This window comes from Bos taurus, chromosome 4 (assembly GCF_002263795.3).
Source record: "Bos taurus isolate L1 Dominette 01449 registration number 42190680 breed Hereford chromosome 4, ARS-UCD2.0, whole genome shotgun sequence".
NCBI classification, from domain to species: domain Eukaryota; kingdom Metazoa; phylum Chordata; class Mammalia; order Artiodactyla; family Bovidae; genus Bos; species Bos taurus.
In genome coordinates, this window is record NC_037331.1 from 22,382,375 (window position 1) to 22,405,367 (window position 22,993).

Here is a 22,993-nt window from a genome sequence, read left to right on the forward strand (position 1 = left end):
CTCATCGGAATAACTCATTCTAATGCATTCAAGACCAGCGTGGCTCCGGAAATCCTTCTGAATGGAGGTAAACAAACCCTTGAGGAAGGGAATGTGGCAGTGATTATAAAATCTTATAAAAAACCAATCTTATATAAAAACAAACTGCATGGTCCTGAAAGAGCATGGTATATTTGGTGAAGGCAAATAGCTGTAACTAAGTTTGCACATGGGGTCAGAGGGGAGAGGACACAGGAAAGGTTGACAAGGCACAACTTCTGAAAGCCCTCTATGCATGAAGATTTTGAACTTTTATCATGTAAAAAACAGTGATCCAATAAGGAAAATCATCTACTTCCAGACAAATACAGTTGGCATTGAAGAGGAAGGGCTGAAGTAGGGACAAAGAGGTTTTCCTGCTGCTGCTACTACCAAAATTACTACCATTATATTTCCATTAAAGCTGAAAAAAGTCATTTGAATGCTTGCCAATAGAAAGTAATTTTGAAAGTTACCTCGATTTAATCTCACAATAACCCTGAAATGCGTGTTGTGTTTATCTGTATTTTACAGGTGAGAAAACTGAGGCTTAGAGAGATTAATTTTCTCCTGAAACATATTCTGTGAAAAAAGCAGCTGGGATTAACTTTACACCGCTGTGTCAAGAACCTTCTTAGGGCTGCCAAAGGCAGAGTTATCTTGAAGTTCCCACGCCGGATCTTCCATTTATCTCACTGGCATGGGCCCACTCCAAAGCTTGATGAATACAGGGATGGAGCAGCAGCCTGCTCAGTCATACGGTTGAGTCCTAGAGCACTGTTTCACTCTGGGGACCAACTCATCCACCAGGACATCGGGCAACACTGCACGTAGCCTTAGGTGAGCTTGCATGCGTGCTCAGCCGCTTAGTCGTGTCTGACTCTTTGCGACCATATGGACTATAGCCCGCCAGCCTCCTTTACCCATGGGATTTTCCAGGCAAGAATTCTAGAGTGGGTTTCCATCTCAATCTCTTCCAGGGTATCGTCCCAGCCCAGGGATTGAACCCAAGTCTCCAGCGGTTCCTGTGTTGGCAAGCAGATTCTTTATCACTGAGCCACTGGGGAAGCCCAGCCTAGGTAAGCATCCATAACTAATCTTGACCTCAAGTAAAAGGGACCCCAACAAACACAGCTCTACTCTGAGTTCAGTGGCCATTTTCATCCTGGCATACTGGCCTCTGGGTCCTGTGAGGATGTGAATGAACTAGACCATGACTAAATTGCCAACATCCGCTGAATCATGGAAAAAGCAAGAGAGTTCCAGAAAAACATCTATTTCTGCTTTATTGACTATGCCAAAGCCTTTGACTGTGTGGATCACAATAAACTGTGGAAAATTCTGAAAGAGATGGGAATACCAGACCACCTGACCTGCCTCTTGAGAAACCTATATGCAGGTCAGGAAGCAACAGTTAGAACTGGACATGGAACAACAGACTGGTTCCAAATAGGAAAAGGAGTACGTCAAGGCCGTATATTGTCACCGTGCTTATTTAACTTATATGCAGAGTACATCATGAGAAACGCTGGGCTGGAAGAAGCACAAGCTGGAATCAAGATTGCCAGAAGAAATATAAATAACCTCAGATACGCAGATGACACCACCCTTATGGCAGAAAGTGAAGAAGAACTAAAAAGCCTCTTGATGAAAGTGAAAGAGGAGAGTGAAAAGTTGGCTTAAAGCTCAACATTTAGAAAACGAAGATCATGGCATCTGGTCCCATCACTTCATGGGAAATAGATGGGGAAACAGTGGAAACAGTGTCAGACTTTATTTTTCTGGGCTCCAAAATCACTACAGATGGTGACTGCAGCCATGAAATTAAAAGACGCTTACTCCTTGGAAGGAAAGTTATGACCAACCTAGATAGCATATTGAAAAGCAGAGACATTACTTTGCCAACAAAGGTCTGTCTAGTCAAAGGTATGGTTTTTCCAGTGGTCATGTATGGATGTGAGAGTTGGACTGTGAAGAAAGCTGAGCAACGAATAATTGATGCTTTAGAACTGTGGTGTTGGAGAAGACTCTTGAGAGTCCCTTGGACTGCAAGGAGATCCAACCAGTTCATCCTAAAGGAGACCAGTCCTGGGTGTTTTTTGAAAGGAATGATGCTAAAGCTGAAACTCTAGTACTTTGGCCACCTCATGCGAAGAGTTGACTCATTGGAAAAGACTCTGATGCTGGGAGGGATTGGGGGCAGGAGGAGAAGGGGCCGACAGAGGATGAGATGGCTGGATGGCATCACTGACTCGATGCACATGAGTTTGAGTGAACTCCAGGAGTTGGTGATGGACAGGGAGGCCTGGCATGCTGTGATTCATGGGGTCGCAAAGAGTCAGACACGACTGAGCGACCGAACTGAACTGAAGGGGGGTTAAAGGGCTTGAATTCTCTGCAATACCAGCTGATATCAGGCATATGAGGAATGTAAAAACAAGACAAAAATGATACAAATGAACTTATTTAGAAAACAGAAACAGAGTCACTGACTTAGAGAACAAACTTATGGTTCTCTGGGAGGGGAGGGTCAGGGGAAGGCATAGATTGAGGGTTTGAGATGGACATGTTCACACTGCTATATTGAAAATGGATAAAGAATAAGGACATACTGTATAGCACAGGGAACTCTGCTCAGCATTCTTTAAGAAACTAAACGGAAAAGGAATTTGAAAAAGAATGAATCACTTTACACCTGAAAGTAACACAACAGTGTTAGTCAACTATATGCCAATATAAGATAAAAATTCAAAAATATATAACCACAAAAATGTCACTTTGGAGGAATGACCATGGGATCTTACCAACAGGAATTAGAAAGGCAAAACCAATACAATATTGTAAAGTTAAATAAAATTTTAAAAAAAGAGATTATTTAAAAAAAAATTAAAAAAAATAAAAAAAAAATAAAAAACTTATTCAACCATTGTAGAGAAAAGACCGAGTTATCTATTTGCTCTGTAGAAAACTATTACAAAACTGTTATCATTAACACATTGTACAATTAGTATTCTCTATTACTTTAGTTTTCTGTAAATTTTAGAGTTTTTAAATTATATTATTAAGATACTTTTAGTTAAAACTCTCTGAAAATGTAGGCTGGCCAGATATTGCTTGGAGGCTTTCCAAGTCAGACTTGGTAATTGTATTTTTATTTCTCCTTGATTTTCCTTGATTCCAGGATGCAAAATTAATTGATAGTCACTTAATCCTAATCTGGGGTTTTGCCTTTATTCTCTCTCCCTCCCGAATTACTTCCCTTCTTTATTTTTTCCATGCTCCTTTTTTCCCTTTCTTGCTTCTAATAATTTTTTTTAAAGATCCACTATTCAAAGGTCTAATACATGAATTCCCTAATCTTTTGATGAATTGAGGCAACGAAGCCTGAGGACCTGGTTTCTAACCCCACACCCTCACTCATCTTCCCTGATTCAAGAGCTCCTTCTTTCTCTTTGTCTCTTCACATAAAGACAAGTTAGCCTGAAAAGCCATTTGCAGATTTATCTTCTCTGGAGGATTTTTTTAAATCCTTCAACCAAGTAATCTTTTCTCATTTGAATATGTATCACATTTTGCTTAACTTGGTCTTTTTATGCGTGTGTGCTCAGTCGCTTCAGTTGTGTCCGACTCTTTGTGACCCCATGAACCATGGCCCGCCAGGCTCCTCTGTCCATGGGATTCTCCAAGAAAGAATCCTGGAATGGGTTGCCCTGCCCTCCTCCAGGGGATCTTCCTGACCCAGGGATTGAATCTGTGTCTCCTTCTGTCTCCTGCAATGCAGGTGCATTCTTTACCACTGAGCCACCAGGGAAGCCCAACTTGGTCATTTCCTTAGTCAACAATTTAGTTAACTCTTCCAATAGATGGAAAGGCACTTAGGGATTTACATCACGAAAAAATTCTTTAATTTCTGCAGCTCCTTTGTAAAATATTGTGTACCTACTCAGTGCCTGTGAGATATCTGGTGAAGTCTGTTACCCAAAATAAAATCAGAAATCAGTTTCATCCAGAAAATTGAATGTAACCCTCACAGAATCCCCGGTCTAGTCTTTCGGTTCCCTTGATGCAATCAGTGGGTTTGCTGGCATTCCTGGAATTTATAAAATTGGTGGAACATTGTTCTTAGCAGAATCCTGGGGCCAAGCAAAGCAGAAATGGTTCAATTCTTAATGACACCAAAATTCAGTCCCCCAATACTCAGACTCTTTATCTTTGACAAAAGACAGGTGGCCTGCCTGGTACCCCCAGTGGATATCCACCGGGGTAGATTGTCAGCTGCTTGAAGAATTAATTTATGGACAAAAGTTGGGCAAAATGGTGGAAAGGAATGACATAACCGAGTGTTAACATTTTTATTTCAAAAAGCAGAATACTATATATAATAACACTTTCTGAGAAAATAAGATAGCATAATGAAATGAATGAATTCCATGTTTTTAAACACAATGAGGATATAGAGAATCCTTTAAATGTGATTTTATTCAAACTTTATTTAAATAGAATGCACTTTCATTGAGAGACTTAGGGGGTGATTTCTGCATTTCCCCAAATAAAAGCTCCTTGGCAAATTTTTGCTTGTTTATTTATTTATTTAAATTTTACATCCTCAACATATATTACAAGGGCTTAATATTTTCATTTAGAATATATGTACTCTATTTGAATAGGTCTTTGGGCTAATATGTGCCAAGAGAGGAACATTTTCCTTTTTATAACCAATGAGAAACAAACTTCTGACACATAAAGGAATGGGGCTGTTTGAAAGTTTTGTCTTATTCAAGTAGAATACAGTCTGAGATTCAAAACAGATTCTTCCTTGAAAAGCACAACTGTTTCCCATCCTCCTAAATAAGGAAAAAAGAACAAAATGCGAAAAAAAAACATATATATCTCATTCAATAATTCTCACTGGAGTTAAATTTCCCCCTGCAGTAGAATACACTAAATATCTGAGTCTTTTGCTTTATTCTGGCTATAATCACACAATCTGTTTAAAAATAAAAACTCTTTTAAAATTCTATTTTCTTTACTTCCTCCCAGATATATTTTCCTTCCACAATAAATTTAACAGCATCAGATATACATGGTATACACACATAAGTAGAGGAATACATTTATGTCCTTTAAAATTCTCCATTCTACACAGACACCTTCTTTCCTGTTAGCAGCATAGATATCCAGCTTTATTTTGGAATTTCTATTTATCTACTCAGTGTATGGCAATACTCAGCAAAGTACATATCTCTTTTCCCATTTTCCTCTGAACCCAGAAATCCCAGTATGATATTTACTCAAGAGCTTCATCCATTTAAAACCTTATACAACTATATCTACCGTATTTAGAAAAGGTTGACTCAACAATGCAAACGTTGACCCACACACATATAAGAAAAGTTTCCACCTTACAAAGCTAACTGTATTTAATATTTCTATATACCACAGAGCTTTCAGTTTGGAATGTTTCTTAAAATACATATTCTTCACTTGAAGCTGTCAGAAAATGGTGAGAATATCTTCTCTGATTTCAAAACTATCAAAGTAGTTTTTAAAAATCACTTTCCAAACCCCTAGAGTAGTGTTCTTGAAGGGCAAGCTCATCAGTATCTTCGCAAAGTGAGCTGGGGAGAGGAAAGTTCGATTCCTGTTTGAACATTTATGATTGGTACCAATGAATCCCACTGACTGAAGATGTAACTACAATTGTTACTAATTATAACTACATAGCTACATTGAAGGAAAGCTACAGCCCAGTATTTCAACTATTGTGGTCTTAAGCAGGTTGCTTGATTTCTCTCATCTCACTGTCTATTCAACAGCTCTTCAGTGCACAGATTGTTAAAACTGATTCACAAACTGGTGCTGCCTTCAAACTATGAAAGGTAGCCAGGGAATAATTGTATGCTGTCCTGAACACAAAATAATTTGTGCCTTCAGAGTATGTTTCTGACACAAAGCCTGCCGGCCCATTACAGAAAATGTTGTCAGTCTGTGTGAAAATATTTATTACCTGTAACCATAGATACACAAAAATCAATGTGTGTGTTATGTAACATTATGTCAGTAATGCATTTGTTACTGCTTTGAGATTTCTTCTGGTCTAGATGGCTGCTCTGCCAAATAACTTTTATTATACTAGGGCAAGTGATTGCTGTGCTACATTTGCAACTATAATGATAATTTTCCTGAGAATGCTAAATAATGTCTTAATTTATTCAAAAGCTTTTATTTTTAAAGCAATTAAACTTTTGTTGATTTATATTTACCATCCAATGTTCCTGAAACACTAAAAGAAAATGCTTTAGACATAATCTTCCAGGATAGCACATTGCTGGAGAGTAGTTATTTGCTATAACAACATTCAGTTGAGTCTTCCAATCAAAGAACAAAAATTATAGCAATTTAATTTGAAATCCATAAGTCCATGTACAGGATTATGTTCAAGAATCACTAAATGCTATCTGTAATTCAAAGATGAATGAATCAATAGAAAAACAGAACTGAAAATCATTAGTACTTTAATGCAGAATGGAGAGAGAAACTAATAAATCATGCATTTCAAGCACTTGTTTTCCTTATGGCATGTTTAAAAACATAAAACATGCAACGAGGAGATGCAGCTCAATATGAATGAACAATACCAAAACTGCTCAGAACAAGCATTTAATTTTATATCATAGGTTTAAATGAAACACTTAAAAATACTATTCCATAATTTCTTCAAACAATCAGAGAATTCAGCCATGCCATGAAAAACTTTAATAACAATCTAGGGCATTATTTCCAAATAAATATTTGAAAAGTCATGGAGATGGGAGTGCAGGAGTTGAAAAGGGAGGGTGCCAACTGCATGCATGATTGACTTCAAAGAGCTCAATATTATTACAGGGATCAATTTATACTCGAAAGGAAATGATACAATCATTTACTTTCGCAAGTGTACTTAGCTGACCCATTCAAAATTATAGACACCTATACTCACAAATGACCAAAAAAGCAAGAAATTAGCTATTGAGCTTTGATTGTGTTGCATAGCTTATTGTCTGTGAAAGGAGATTTTTAATTATAATTAATGGGTAATCCCTTCTCTTCCAGAGTTTTAGCCATCACAAAATTAATCATTAGAACCATAAATTTTCTTCATGATGCTTAATTAATTATGCATAACCCATTTCTCTCAAGCATCTTTTTCTGAATCTTTGGTGGGAAATACACTTAGGCACATAGTTTCAAACATCTATTTGGTTACTGTTGTGATTAAGAATTTTCTTCTAGATTCACATGCAGAAGGGAATAAAGCTTGCCATATTAACACACTTTACTGCCAAGTACCATGATTTCACTTATGTGTAGAATTAAAAACAAAACTAAACAAAATAAAACCACTTCCTACTTCTCAGCACAAGAAAATTTTACACCTGATATTTTATTAATAAATTCCACTCAGAAGCATATTAATAAATTCCACTCAGAAGCATCAAGAAGTCAAAGGAAAACTATTTAGATACAGCAAATAGACAACTATTTAATAAACCTTTCAATTAAAAGTTGCTCCTCAAGTCATAGGTCAAAGATCATTGATATGCTGTTTGATTCTTAAAGGGAAAAGTATAGCAATCTGCAATTATGATCACTGAAGCATTATTAAGTAGTGCTTATTAATAACTGGAATCACATTTTCTGTGACATTTCCTTTTTTTGTTGTTATTGTACAGACTTTTCTTACAGGTTAGTACGTGGAAATTGGTGAAGGAATGGATAGGAGACATAAAAATCTATGGGAATGCATGCAACAAAAATATGCAATATCACTTCATGTAAACTTCCGCTTTCTTCATGCAAAGATGCCCATGAAAACTGAGACAATAAATTTCCTATTAGCTGAATTTTACATTAACTCAGTCACAAAAACTGTCAAACCGATTCCATGATGTTACATGAGCAGGAGACTTGAACTTGTTCAAAGGTTTCCAGCATAAGTGTTCTATGGCCCAATTATGCTAATAACAGTGCCAACAGTGGAATGATACGGGATTATTCCTTGCTTCGGTTTCTGGTTCTTTTGACGAGGGAGCAGAACAACCCGGTTTTGGGAGGAGGACCCATCAGCATTGGGGCTTGGTTCTTGTGTATAATTTTTATCTAGTGAAAAAAAGAGAGAAAGAGGAGGGAGTAATCCTTGGGTACAATACGAATTTCTGAGAATCTCTGTTAAGGTTAATCACATTGCCTGTGTTACTGAAACAGCACAAGAGTAAAATGTAGTTTCAGAGTTTCTATTATTGCAAAAATATTTTTAAGGAAGATAAGGTATGATTTTAAACCAATGCTCAGGGTGCTAACAAGAAACCAAACTTAATTGAAATTACATTTTAAGTATCATACTATTTCTAACCTGGCTTGTATTAAACCCCCAAATTCCTCATTCATGCCACATGATTATCTAGTATAATTTATTGACCATTAGTTATGTATTATTTATTTAAGACAGGAAAGGATGCACCATTATAGTACTCAGAATCTCAATTATACCCCCACATCAAGATGTACTTGGTACCAAGGCAAGCCTTATTTACCCTGTTAATCAGATTGTTTCTCTCTTTCAACACGAACTGCAAGCCTTAATTTCAAAACAATCATTTAGAATGAAAGTCAAAAGCTAACGTGCATAAAAGGTCAGAAATGATGAACTAGCTTTCTAATTTGTTAATTAATTGGTAATAGAATAGAATCAAATATTGAAAAGCCTGCTTAAAACATTCTGAGAGACTGTTCTAAAGCTCTTCTTTTTGATTTCTTTGAAATAAAACTACGAATCACCTTAAATGAGACAACCTTAAAGTAGATTATGTCTGTAATTTTCTCTAATTCAAGTCTAAATTAGAGAAGACATTTTATGAATATATGCTATGCTCAAAGCTAATTGAAAGCAATTATCAAAGTGGCATTTTGTCTGTGACTTTAAGATACATTGTAAGATAATAAATGATTCTCATTATGTAATAAAAAGGTCACATCATGCCTTTGGGCTAGTGATGCTAAGAGTTTTTCAAAAGCAATCTGAGACATTTTCTTTAGAGAACTGCAACTAATATAAGAACCATCGCTTATTAAATATCAGTTGTCACCTGCACAGCACTTGCATCAGAGATGAGTATTTCTTTCAAAAAGAAACACCGCCTCATTACAAGCTGCAAAAATATATCTCTTAAAGTGCATAGCTGACATTTTCAAGTTAAAATGAATATCCTTCACTTGTCATTTACTAACGGCAATGAAAAAAAAAAAAAAGGATGTCACGTGGACTGGATCATTAAAATTCACACTGAGGCCTTTGGGAAATAGAGATCTTTCTAGACAGTCTAGAAAGACAGAAGTATGTCAAGAATCAGGATAAATGAGCAACTTTATTTAACTCTGTGGGAATCAGGTTATTCTGGGAAGATCCAGTGTTCTTTGTGCTGTAAAAATAAATTGCACCTGTAAAGGCCACCAGGTTCAACCAGCCTCAAACTCTCTGTACATCTGATTTCATCAGATTTTACTTTTGTTATCTTATTAACCGAGGAATCAACAGCCAGATACTTAAGATGTCAGAATGCACCTATCTATGTAGATTGAAAAAGATCTCAGCCAGATTTTCTCTCCTAATCATTCACACTTAGATTACACTGTACCTCTTACCACTGAATTTTATACTCCTCTAGAGTATCTAATATACCATCATTCATTCATTTCATAAAATGTATTGAGCTCCTACTATGTTCCAGACACTGTACCAGGAGCCTTTAACAAATAGACAAAGCACAAATCTCTACCCTCAATAAATTCTAGTCAAGTAAGAAACAGAAATTTAACAAGTATGTTCAATAGTGTTATAGATGCTGAAGTATGAGGCTAAGCAGAAAGGTACTATTTTTTAATGCTGAATATAAAAATGAATCTTTTCATACAAAATGTCCTTTAAAAATGAATATGTGAGGAAGCAGTTAACACATGCTGCTTATATAATAATCTTAGATTCAAACAGAATATAAGAAGCCATGGTAAGAAAGTGAAGATTTCTGATTCACAGTTATTAGACTAAATCCTTTAGAGGGTATGTTACTATTAGGGTCTTTTGGAAAACAATATCATTATTACCAAACTATTGTTGTTGTAGGAAAAGAAGTATATCATGCTAGTCACTTAAAAAAGATTAGCATCAATTTATAACAAAGTAGAACCAAAATACCACAACTTATTGTGTATGAGATTTTGTTTGCCTTCTGTATTAATATTTTTAGGTTATTTAGATTTTGTTTCATCATGGCTATCTTTTTATTAACAATCTCTTTTAAAAGAAGTCACGTTACTATTCCTTTGAAAATAGCACAATATCTCACTAAGTGCTCTTGACACAGTAGGACCCTTAATCCATGCTACTGACTACTTTGAAGTTCTAGTTCTAGTTTCTAAGCTGGATAATGGCCAGTCTTATTTTTAAAATCATCTACCCTCTGTCCTCTTAGTTGTTTAAGCACTTCTATGGTCACACACAACTCTTTCACATTATTTCTGTAAACACTGAAATCTGTCTTTTTGTCCATTCTTTATAAAAATGAGAAACAACGGGCTGTTTTCCTCTCAGGGAGATACCATGGAAGAAAGCTGCACTCATGAGATTTCTATGGTGTATCCAGGCTCTTTACATACATTGCCTCATCGAATAATCTTAGATCTTTGAATATTTGAGCGGAAGCAAACTCTACTCCAATAAGGATGAGAATAATACCAGTCCAGTACCAGGTTGAACTGCCAGTTTTATAATCACAGAAAGTCCAGGTGTAGGCTTCAGAAAGCTGTAGGGACTAAAGTGTTACTTATGTTCAGATGGTTCGTGTTGGGGGATCCTGGTTAAGGGTGATTCAATAAGCATGCGATAATGACTCAAATGCCTGTTTCAACTCCACACCCTTATATTTTTATTACTATTTTTTAGAACCTGTTATCCATGAGGAAAAAAATACTGAGAAAGGAGTAACATATCCCTAAAGACATTAGAATAGATTAAATCTCCGCAGTCTGAAAACATGAACCAAACATGAAGATCTCTTTGAGTGCTTCCGTTTTTTTAAGAGTTGGGTAGTTACTTCTTAGTTGTTTCTGAATACATTAATATTTATTGAGCACCAACTATAGCAAACACCCTCTTCCAACAACACAGAAGACTCTACACATGGACATCACCAGGTGGTCAACACGAAATCAGATTGATTATATTCTTTGCAGCCAAAGATGGAGAAGCTCTATACAGTCAGCAAAAACAAGACCGGGAGCTGACTGTGGCTCAGATCATGAACTCCTTATTGCCAAATTCAGACTTAAATTGAAGAAAGTAGGGAAAACCACCAGACCATTCAGGTATGACCTAAATCAAATCCCTTATGATTATACAGTGGAAGTGAGAAATAGATATAAGGGACTAGATCTGATAGATAGAATTCCTGATGAACTATGGAATGAGGTTTGTGACATTGTACAGGAGACAGGGATCAAGACCATCCCCATGGAAAAGAAATGCAAAAAAGCAAAATGGCTGTCTGAGAAGGCCTTACAAATAGCTGTGAAAAGAAGAGAAGCCAAATGCAAAGGAGAAAAGGAAAGATATAAGCATCTGAATGCAGAGTTTCAAAGAATAGCAAGAAGAGATAAGAAAGCCTTCTTCAGCGATCAATGCAAAGAAATAGAGGAAAACAACAGAATGGGAAAGACCAGAGATCTCGTCAAGAAAATTGGACATACCAAGGGAACATTTCATGCAAAGATGGGCTCGATAAAGGACAAAAATGGTATAGACCTAACAGAAGCAGAAGATATTAAGAAGAGGTGGCAAGAATACACAGAAGAATTGTACAAAAAAGATCTTCACAACCAAGATAATCATGATGGTGTGATCACTCACCTAGAGCCAGACATCCTGGAATGTGAAGTCAAGTGGGCCTTAGAAAGCATCACTACGAACAAAGCTAGTGGAGGTGATGGAATTCCAGTTGACCTATTTCAAATCCTTAAACATGATGTTGTGAAAGTGCTGCACTCAATATGCCAGCAAATTTGGAAAACTCAGCAATGGCCACAGGACTGGAAAAGGTCAGTTTTCATTCCAATCCCAAAGCAAGGCAATGCCAAAGAATGCTCAAACTACTGCACAATTGCACTCATCTCACACTCTAGTAAAGTAATGCTCAAAATTCTCCAAGCCAGGCTTCAGCAATACATGAACCGTGAACTTCCTGATGTTCAAACTGGTTTTAGAAAAGGCAGATGAACCAGAGATCTAATTGCCAATATCCGCTGGATCATTGAAAAAGCAAGAGAGTTCCAGAAAAACATCTATTTTTTGCTTTATTGACTATGCCAAATCCTTTGACTGTGTGGATCACAATCAACTGTGGAAAATTCTGAAAGAGATGGGAATACCAGACCACCTGACTTGCCTCTTGAGAAATCTGTATGCAGGTCAGGAAGCAACAGTTAGAACTGGACATGAAACAACAGACTAGTTCCAAATAGGAAAAGGACTACGTCAAGGCGGTATATTGTCACCCTGCTTATTAACTTCTATGCAGAGTACATCACGAGAAACACTGGGCTGGAAGAAGCACCAGCTGGAATCAAGATTGCTTGGAGAAATATCAATAACCTCAGATATGCAGATGACACCACCCTTATGGCAGAAAGTGAAGAGGAACTAAAAAGCCTCTTGATGAAAGTGAAAGAGGAGAGTGAAAAACTTGGCTTAAAGTTCAACATTCAGAAAACTAAGATCATGGCATCTGGTCCCATCATTTCATGGGAAATAAATGGGGAAACAATGGAAACAGTGTCAGACTTTATTTTTTTGGGCTCCAAAATCACAGCAGATGGTGATTGCAGCCATGACCCGTGGCAGATTCATGTTGATGTATGGCAAAACCAATACAGTATTGTAAAGTAAAAAAAAAAAAAAAAAAAAAATATATATATATATAATAATAATAATAAAGAATTAAAAAAATAAAATAAAAGACTCTTACTCCTTGGAAGGAAAGTTACGACCAACCTAGATAGCATATTCAAAAGTAGAGACATTACGTTGCCAACAAAGGTCCATCTAGTCAAGGCTATGGTTTTTCCAGTAGTGATGTATGGATGTAAGAGTTGGACTGTGAAGTAAGCTGAGCACTGAAGAACTGATGCTTTTGAACTGTGGTGTTGGAGAAGACTTGAGAGTCCCTTGGACTGCAAGGAGATGTAATCAATCCATTCTAAAGGACATCAGTCCTGGGTGTTCTTTGGAAGGACTGATGCTAAAGCTGAAACTCCAGTACTTTGGCCACCTCATGCGAAGTGTTGACTCATTGGAAAAGACTCTGATGCTGGGAGGGATTGGATGCAGGAGGAGAAGGGGACAACAGAGGATGAGATGGCTGGATGGCATCACCGACTTGATGGACGTGAGTTTGAGTAAACTCCGGGAGTTGGTGATGGACAGGGTGGCCTGGTGTGCTGCAATTCACGGGTTGCAAAGAGTTGGACACGACTGAATGAATGAACTGAAGTACAAGCAAGGAAAGTTTGCAACTTGACTGTTTTGTTTGGAAGGAATCTGAGCTTGTAACTGAGAGAGAACTGTAGGCAATCCTAAGCAATGTTGATGGGGCTCCTAGGAGCTGGAATGGCTGTATAAAGGTAGAAGTGTGAAATGTTAGTCGCTTAGTCGTGTCTGACTGTTTGTGACCCCATGGACTGTAGCCCACCAGGTGTTTCTGTCCATGGAGTTCTCTAGGCAAGAATACTAGAGTGGGTATCCATTCCTTTTTCTAGAAGAGCATTGCTAAGATAAATATTGTCAGAATTAGAATGATGTTTTGTATAATTTCTTCATTTCTACTTAGCTATTCCTTTAGAAAGCAACAGCATGAAAATCTCATGACTCTTTCTACTTCCATCTTCCCATGTCAAATTAAGATTGAGCACCTCTAAAAATAGAAACATGAAAATAGTTGGTTTCAGTTTTATAAGTTTTTAATACGAAGTAAAAATGCACATATAGAAACCAGATGAAGGATTACAAGGCACAGTTTTCTTGACTGTGTAGAACTGTCAGGGTTACATAGTATGATAGGTGGTCCCACCTTACATTGTAATATTAACAATAATAATGACAAGATTTGACTCTAAGCGTGTGCAGACTATTACACTAAGTGCTTTACACATGATATTCAGATGCTACCTGTCTCATTCTTCTCTTTGAGTTGCTCTTGACAAAAGTCTACTCTCATAAAAGTATTATTATCAAAGCACATAGAATTGAAAACCTATGTCCTAAAAGGGATAGAGGAGAGGTTTACAGCTTACAGTACATGGTGAACAGTGTCTAGTTGACTAGCTATTTGTGTTCTCTCCAAAGTCTTTGTTTTGTTCTTGTTCAGTTGCTTAGTCATGTCTGACTCTTTGTGACCCCATGGACTGTAGCACACCAGGCTTCCCTATACTTCAGTATCTCATGAGTTTGCTAAAATTCATGTCCATTGAGTCAGTGATGCCATCCAACCATCTCATCCTCTGTTGCCCCCTTCTCCTTTTGCCCTCAATCTTTCCCAGCATCACGGTCTTTTCCAATGAGTTGGCTCTTCCCATCAGGTGACCAAAATACTGGAGCTTCAGCTTCCACATCTGTCTTTCCAATGAATATTCAGGATTGATTTCCTTTAGGATTGACTGGTTTGATCTTTGTGCTGTTCAAGGGATTCTCAAGAGTGTTCTCCAGCACCACAGTTCAAAAGCACCAATTTTTCAGTGCTTGGTCTTCTTTTTGGTTCAGCTCTCACAACCATACATGACTACTGGGAAAACCATAGCTTTGACTGTACAGACCTTTGTCAGCAATGTGATGTCTCTACTTTTTAATACCCTGTCTAGGGTAGTCATAGCTTTTCTTCCAAGGAGCTAGTGTCTTTTAATTTCATGGTTGCAGTCACCATCTGCAGTGATGTTGGAGATCAAGAAAATAAATTTTGTCACTATTTCCATTGTTTCCCCACCTATTTGCCATGATGTGATGGGACTGGATGCCATGATCTTCATTTTTTGAATGTTGAGTTTTAAGCCAGCATTTTCACTCTCTTCTTTCATCTTCATTAAGAGGCTCTTTAGTTTCTTGTCACTTTCTGCTATTAGGGTGGTGTTATCTGCATATCTGAGGTTATTGATATTTCTCCTGGCCATCTTGATGCTAGCTTATGCTTCATACAGCCCAGCATTTCACATGATGTACTCTGCATGGAAGTTAAATAAGCAGGGTGACAATATACAGCTTTGACATACTCCTTTCCCAATTTGGAACCAGTCCATTGTTCCATGTCTCCTTTTAACAGTTGCTTCTTGACCTGCATACAGATTTCTCAGGAGGCAGGTAAGGTAGTCTGGTATTCCCTTCTCTTTAAGAATTTACAACAGTTTGTTGTGGTCCACACAGTCAAAGGCTTTAGTATATTCAATGAAGCAGAAGTAGATGTTTTTCTGGAATTCCCTTGCTTTTTCTTTAATTCAACGCATGTTGGCAATTTGATATCTGGTTCCTTTGCCTTTTCTAAATCCAGCTTGTATATCTGGAATTTCTCAGTTCACATACTGCTGAAGTCTAGCTTGAAGGATTTTGAGGATTATCATGTGAAATGTGAAACTGAGCATGTGAAATGAGTGCCATTGTGTGGCAGTTTGAGCATTCTTTGGCATTTCCTTTTTTTGGGATTGGAATGAAAACCGACCTCTTCCGGTCCCGTGACCACTGCTGAGTTTTCCAAATTTAGCTAATTTTAGTTCCACTAAAACTGAGGAAGAGAGGAAGGTCTTCCTGGATTCATCCTCCAGGCATAATTTGGCCCAGCTCATTGATATTGTCTTTCCTAGCTCCTTGTTTTTCAGCTCTGAATATTCCTACCTACTCTTTGCTGTGAAGAGTATTATTTTTCTTCCTCATGTTGTAGGAACACCATGCTTAACACCCAGTCTCTGTATGCCACATCCACCAAACCAACTGCTTCTCAAAGCATCCTAATAAGATTAGAATGAAGATGGATCTACTCTATCTTCAAGGAATTCTCATACCGAATACCAAAAGAATATTTTTTTCATAACTTTAATTATATATTATCTAAATATACCCTCCCAACAGCCCTAAGGAGGTAGGTGTCAACACCTTTATTAATAATGCAGGACAAAAACCTATGTTCTGTAACATGAAATGCCCCACTCAAGGGGCATGCAAGGGTTAACGGAAGGGCTGTGTTTGAAAGCTGATTCTCAGATCTTCCAAGCACTCCTTGTTGATTCCCACTTCTGTATCTTTGTGCCAAGTACTGCTCTTGAGAACCTCCCAGCAAACTTTGATCCCTGCCCTGCCCAGCTCAAATCACACATTATTTTGAAATTTCAAAGCACAATGACATAAAGAAGATTCTAAATGCCCTCTGAAGCTGAAGTTCCAATACTTTGGCCACTTGATGTGAAGGGCTGATTCACTGGAAAAGACTCTGGTGCTAGGAACTGTTGGAGGCAGAAGGAGAAGAGGGTGACAGAGGATGAGATGGTTGGATGGCATCACCAACTCAAAGGACATGAGTTTGAGCAAACTCTGGAAGACAGTGAAGGACAGGGAAGCCTGGCACACTGCAGTCCATGGGGTCACAAAGAGTCGGACATGACTTAGCGACTGAACAACAACAACAACAAATGCCCTCTGAGAGGAAAAACAGGTCACTTACAGAAACATGAAAATCAGCATGGCATCAGGCTTCTCAAAAACATTAATGGTAGAATAAAACAGAGAAACACCTTTAAACCTCAGAGGAAAAGTTAATTCTATCTTAGATTTCTCAATGTGGTTGGTATATCGATTAAATGCAAGGGTACAATGAATATATTTTCAGTCATAGAAAGATCTAGAGAGCTTGCCTTTTATATGCCCTTTAAAACATATTTGAGGGTGTTCTCCAGCAAAACAGATGTATGAGCTAAGAAAGAGATTCAAAAAACAGAGGATCAAATGGACAACACCAAGAGTAGGTGAGGGTGTGGAGTAACAAGAACTCCCATACATAGGTACTGGGAGGGCAAAACGGTACTTTGGAAGACAGTTTGGAGGTTTCTTATAAAACTGAATATACTCATCATATGATCCAGTGTTTGCACTCATGGAATATATACAAAAAAGTTGGAAACTTATGTCTACGTAAAAACCTGTACACAAATGTTTACAGCAGCTTCTTTTATAATTTTCAAAACTTAGAAACAACCAAGAGGTCCTTCAGTAGGTGAATGGATAAATAAATAGTGGTGCATCAATCAAGACAAAGGAAAACTGTGCGTGTGCGCATGCTAAGCTGCTTCAGTTGTGTTTGACTTTGTCGACCCTATGAACTGTAGCCCACTGGGGTCCTCTGTCCATGGGATTCTCCAGGCAAGAATACTGCAGTGGGTTACTGTGCCATCCTCCAGCAGATTTTCATGACCCAGGGATTGAATCCATGTCTCTTATGACTCCTGCATTGGCAGGCCCATTCTTTATCACTAGGGTCATCTGGGAAGCCCAAAGGAATATTCAGTTCAGTTCAGTCACTCAGTCATGTCTGACTCTTTGAGACCCCATGAATTGCAGCACGCCAGGCCTTCCTGTCCATCACCAGCTCCTGGAGTTCACCCAAACTCATGTCCATTGAGTCGGTGATGTCATCCAGCCATCTCATCCTCTGTCGTCCCCTTCTCCTCCTGCCCCCAATCCCTCCCAGCATCAGAGTCTTTTCCAGTGAGTCAACTCTTCGCATGAGGTGGCCAAAGTATTGGAGTTTTAGCTTTAGCATCAGTCCTTCCAAAGAACATCCAGGACTGATCTTTAGAATGGACTGGTTGGATCTCCTTGCAGTCCAAGGGACTCTCAAGAGTCTTCTCCAACACCACAGTTCAAAAGCATCAATTCTTCGGCACTCAGCCTTCTTCACAGTCCAACTCTCACATCCATACACGACCACTGGAAAAACCATAGCCATGGCTAGACGGACCTTTGTTGGCAAAGTAATGTCTCTGCTTTTCAATATGCTATCTAGGTTGGTCATAACTTTCCTTCCAAGGAGTAAGTGTCTTTTAATTTCATGGCTGCAATCACCATCTACGGTGATTTTGGAGCCCCCCAAAATAGTCTGACACTGTTTCCACTGTTTCCCCATCTATTTCCCATGAAGTGAAAGAATATTATTCAGTGCTAAAAAGAAATGAGCTATCTAGCCATGAATGCACATGAAGGAAACTTAAATGCACATTATTAAGTGAATGAAATCAATCTGAGAAGGCTATATCCAGTAAGATTCCAATTATATGACACTCTGGAGAAGGCAAAACTATGGGGACAGTGAAAAGATCAGTGGGCCAGGGGTTATGGGAGAGAGGGATGAATAAATGAAGCACAGAGAATTTTCATGACAGTGACATTCCTTATGATCTTATAATAATAGGTATATTATTATTGTAAAGACCTTATACACTTGCCCAAGCCCATGGAATGAACAACATCGAGTGGACCCAGGGCAAACTATGGACTTTGATTGAACATGATGTGTCTATGGAAGTTTACCGATTCTATCAAAAGTACCATTTGTGGGGTAATTCTGTCAGTGGGGAGGCCATGCGTGTGTGGGGGGTGAGAGCTATATGGGAAATCTCTGTACCTTCCACTTAGTTTTACTGTGAACCTCAAAGTGCTCTAAAATATAAGTCTATTGAAAACAACAATGGCAACAAAAAGAGGATCCAACTGAGACCCTGATCTGGAAGAAACTCAGGAAGAAACCTGCAGGGAAGGGCTTCTGCCATATAAAGAAGGGAGTGGGGATAATGGATTAATTGATATGGTGCAGTGTTTAAGAAATGAGAATTATTATAATGATGGCTTTACAAAGAAAGGAAAAGAGATGATAAAAGCTCTGTAGGAAAGAAAATGTAATTGTGTGTCAGTAACTTGGTTCTACAGTTGATGACATTTTCATAATCTCAATCATTCTATGTTTTATATGGATTCAAATATTCTTTTTTTCAGAAGCAGAATAGAATACTGGTTAAAAAATCAGACTGACAGGATCCTCACTTCCTATCTGGAGACTTTGGACAAATGACTAAATTCGTTTTCACTATCTATACCACAGAGATAGTGCCTATTTCATTGGTTGCTTGTAAGGAGTAAATGAATCAATGCATACAAAATGCTTAGAACATTATCTGGCACATAAAAATCACCCAGCAGATACTAAGTATTAGCAAGATTTAAATGGAGTGATGTTACAAACCACTTTTGTAAAGCATAAACTAAGCAGAATATACCTAAAACTATTAAGTAAAAAAACAAACAACCAAACAAAAAAAAAAACCCAAAACTATAGCAAAGCAGATTGAGTGAAAAAAGTGTTAATTACTCAGTTGTGTCTAACTCTTTGTGACTCCATGAACTGCAGCCTGCCAGGCTCCTCTGTCCATTCAATTCTCCAGGCAAGAATACTGGAGTGGGTTGCCATGCCCTTCTCTAGGGCATCTTCCCGACACACGGATCGCACCCTGGTCTCCTGCACTGTAGGCAGATTTACTGTCTGAGCCACTGGGGAAGCCTCAGTCAGAAGAGACAGCCAAAGAATCAAAGAATGGATCTGGTGACGCAAATGATGGGACAGAAGCTAGTCATTTTCCTTGAAATTCCATACATTTTGTTCTTTTCAATGTATACATATAATTTTGGTACATGTATTAAACAATAAAAATCCTTCGGCAAGAAACAGTTTTTCTCTCTAGTGTTTTGGTTCTCCAAATGTGGTCCACAAACCAGGAACACTGACAGCATTGTGAGAGATGCAGTCTCCTAGTCCCACCCCAAGCCTGAATCAGACTCCACTTTATAATAAGATTCCCATGTAATTCACACACACATTCACCTTTGAGAAGCCTGGGTCTGTTTGTCACTTGCTTCCCTTTCTAAGGGGGTAAGACCAGTAGGAATCTGTTGACTGACTGAATAAATGAATGTCCAGCACCTTCTTACACTCATCCCCCAAACATATTGCTGAAAGCTAATATCAATGGAACCAAATAACCTAATTTAACTCAATTTTAATTAGCTTGATTGTTCATCTAACAGGTCTAGCTTTTTTCAGTATAGTGATGGGGGTTCCAAGTTGAACAGATACTGTTTAAAATATCACTGAGGTGCACAGAGTCAACTGATGGTAACATATGTAGCAGCAGGATGTGACACACAATATGCTATGGAGATATTCTCAGAGTGCAATGGGAGCACAAAATAATGTCCTTCAGATCATGGGAGAAGGACAGGACATAATTAAATTGAGTCTTAGCAGTGACACTCTGAAGCATGGCTTAGGGGCTGCATATCATACCAGAAACAGGGAGATCAGATGGGAGGTGAATAAAATAATCTAGAAAAGAAGTAAAGTGGATTTTAGTTGCAGCATTGGCAATGGGGACAGAATAGAGGGCAGATCTGAGAGATACCAAGGAGGCACATGTTGCAGGGTATGATGGATGCAGGGAGTAATCAAAAAGAGAAAGGTTCTAGTATGACTTTCATACTTTTAGCTTTGCTTGTTGTGTGTGTGGTGATGCTTTTTCACAGAAAGAGATGTATTTTTTGGCATGAGTGAGAGCCAGTAAGTTGGTGAACTCCTATAGAGTGTGATATTCTAGAGGAGATGCTCAGTGTCTTTGGGATATGTAGATCTGGTGTTCAGAAGGGAGAATGGCTCTCGAGACAGATTTGGATGTAATGATGCTGTAAATAACATTATCCATTGGAAAGAGATGACTAAAAGACAGATGTGTGTTTCAAATGTGAATATCAGACATTATATTACATAATGGGGGAGCATGGACATATAACAGTGAAGCAGGAAATTATATACTATGAAAGAATATGAGGACAAGTAACCTGGGAGTTAGTAGAAAAAACTAGAAAGAAGTATGATCATGCAAACATTTCAAACCTGTCTTCAATGTGGCCTGCTCATTTTCTATTAATGAAGGTGAGACATTCAAATTACATGTATCCGGGCTAGGCATGCCTCCATTTTCACAATGATTTGCATGTAAGTTATGTAAGCTACTAAATTAATACTAATTCTAAATCTAGAAATCATGTTTGAGAGTTATATAACTGCAAGATGCTTATGCAATTTAGGGGTTGGCAAATATTTTCTGTAAAGGGCTAGATGATAAACACTTTAGGCTTTATGGTCTAAGAAGTCTCTGTAACAACTCTGCTATTGTGCACAAAAGTAGCCACAGACTAAATGTAAACAAATGGATGTGACTATGTTCTAGTCAAACTTTACGTATGAAAACTAAAATCTGCATTTCATATACTTTTAACATTATAAACTATTATAATTCTTTTGGATTTTTCAACCATTTAAAAATATTAAAAAATATTCTTAACTCTTTGAGACTATGCAAAAACAGGTGACTGGGTAGATCTGGCCCAAAGATTAAACTTGCTGACCCTTGATGCAATTACAGTCAAATAATGAATATTAATTTAAGACTATGACTTAATGGGTCAATATCTAAAAGACTGCTTGACAGGTGGCTCAAAGAATCCAGTTGCCAATGCAAGAGACACGGGTTCAATCCCTGGGTCAGGAAGATCCCCTGGAGAAAGAAACTATAACCCACTCCAGTATTCTTAACTGGGAAATTCTATCGGCAGAGAAACCTGGCAGGCTACAGTCCACGGGGTCACAGTCAGACATGACTTAGTGACTAAACAACAACAAGCTAAAAGATGAATAAAAATGGAAATAGTCTCATATGGCATCTCTTTGCTATACTGAGTGCCACCATTCATAATTTATTCTGTGAAAATTCTGAATTAGAATATATACTAGCTTTCCCAATTTTAGTAACAGATCAACTGATCAAATTTGGCTTCAATGTTTAATCTCTTTATTGCTTTGCACCAGGGTGGGCTTAATAATATTGTGCTTCTTAGAAATTATCTCAGAAGGTAGGATTTTCCTTTTTAAATATTCCCCCTGCATTTAGCCAAAATTTTCTTTTCCTGATTCATCTCTTTAAGAATTTATTATCACTGGATTTATTCAGCTACCTTAAAAATGAATGGGGTTTTCAGAGCAAAATAAATGCCATAAAATATCTGCAGAGAGAGCTTAATTTAGCAATTATCTGGAACATTAAAAGTTACCTAGCTTGATTCTGGAATAAGAGTGTCTCTTTCCAATAATGGAAACCATTTTGAATTCATGCGTGTAGCTGAGCCATATGACAGTGGGAATAAAGAGCATGCTAAATTTTTCAGGTCCATAACTGCCAAAAAGCAAAGCAATGAAACGTAACAATTTTCTAAAATCCCTGTGCCAGCTTCTTTATGATTCCAGCCATTATTTTCTGGAATGATAGTAATTTCCAAGTTTAATGTCAAAGTCTTTGATCTAACATCAACCTCAAAGAAATCACTGTGGAGATTTACAATAAACTCTCTAAAAGAATGGGTTTGAGAGGTTTACTTGCTGATTAAATTCACAGGAATTTTAAATAGGTATGGCAATAAGAAAAGAGAAACTTTCTCCTGAAAGTGATGGGCTATTTGTCCAAACAGCAGAGGAAATATTCATACCTGGGTTTGAAATCTCTTTTAAGATATAAATTTGGTTTTCATTTTATTTCATTATTATAAGCTGGTAGCCAGGAAGGTCAATGACATTAAAAAAAATGTTTTTATAATTTTCATGTCTTTGCAGAAAAATGATATCACAACTTAACCTAGAAACTATTTTTCTTTTTCAAGGGTCTCTCCAAATATTTGATCATATTGGAAAAAAGCAAAAATTTTAAAAAAGAACAAAACAATAAAATATTTCTCCTTGACTACAACTGGAGAATA

At 37.6% G+C, this 22,993-nt stretch overlaps 1 protein-coding gene across 9 annotated transcripts in view; it reads right to left on the reverse strand.

The window, feature by feature from the left end:
* Window positions 1-4,583: 4,583 nt before the first annotated feature.
* DGKB (diacylglycerol kinase beta) overlaps window positions 4,584-22,993 on the reverse strand; it is an 875,335-nt gene continuing 856,925 nt past the window's right edge. For 8 of the 9 annotated variants that reach the window (XM_059885674.1, XM_059885677.1, XM_015468340.3 and 5 more), the window contains one exon: window positions 4,584-8,157. In XM_059885674.1, the coding sequence (XP_059741657.1) occupies window positions 8,050-8,157 (108 nt within the window). In that variant the 3' untranslated portion in view covers window positions 4,584-8,049. The remainder of the gene's footprint in view (window positions 8,158-22,993) is intronic. The other variant, NM_001192898.1, reaches the window with a different exon arrangement.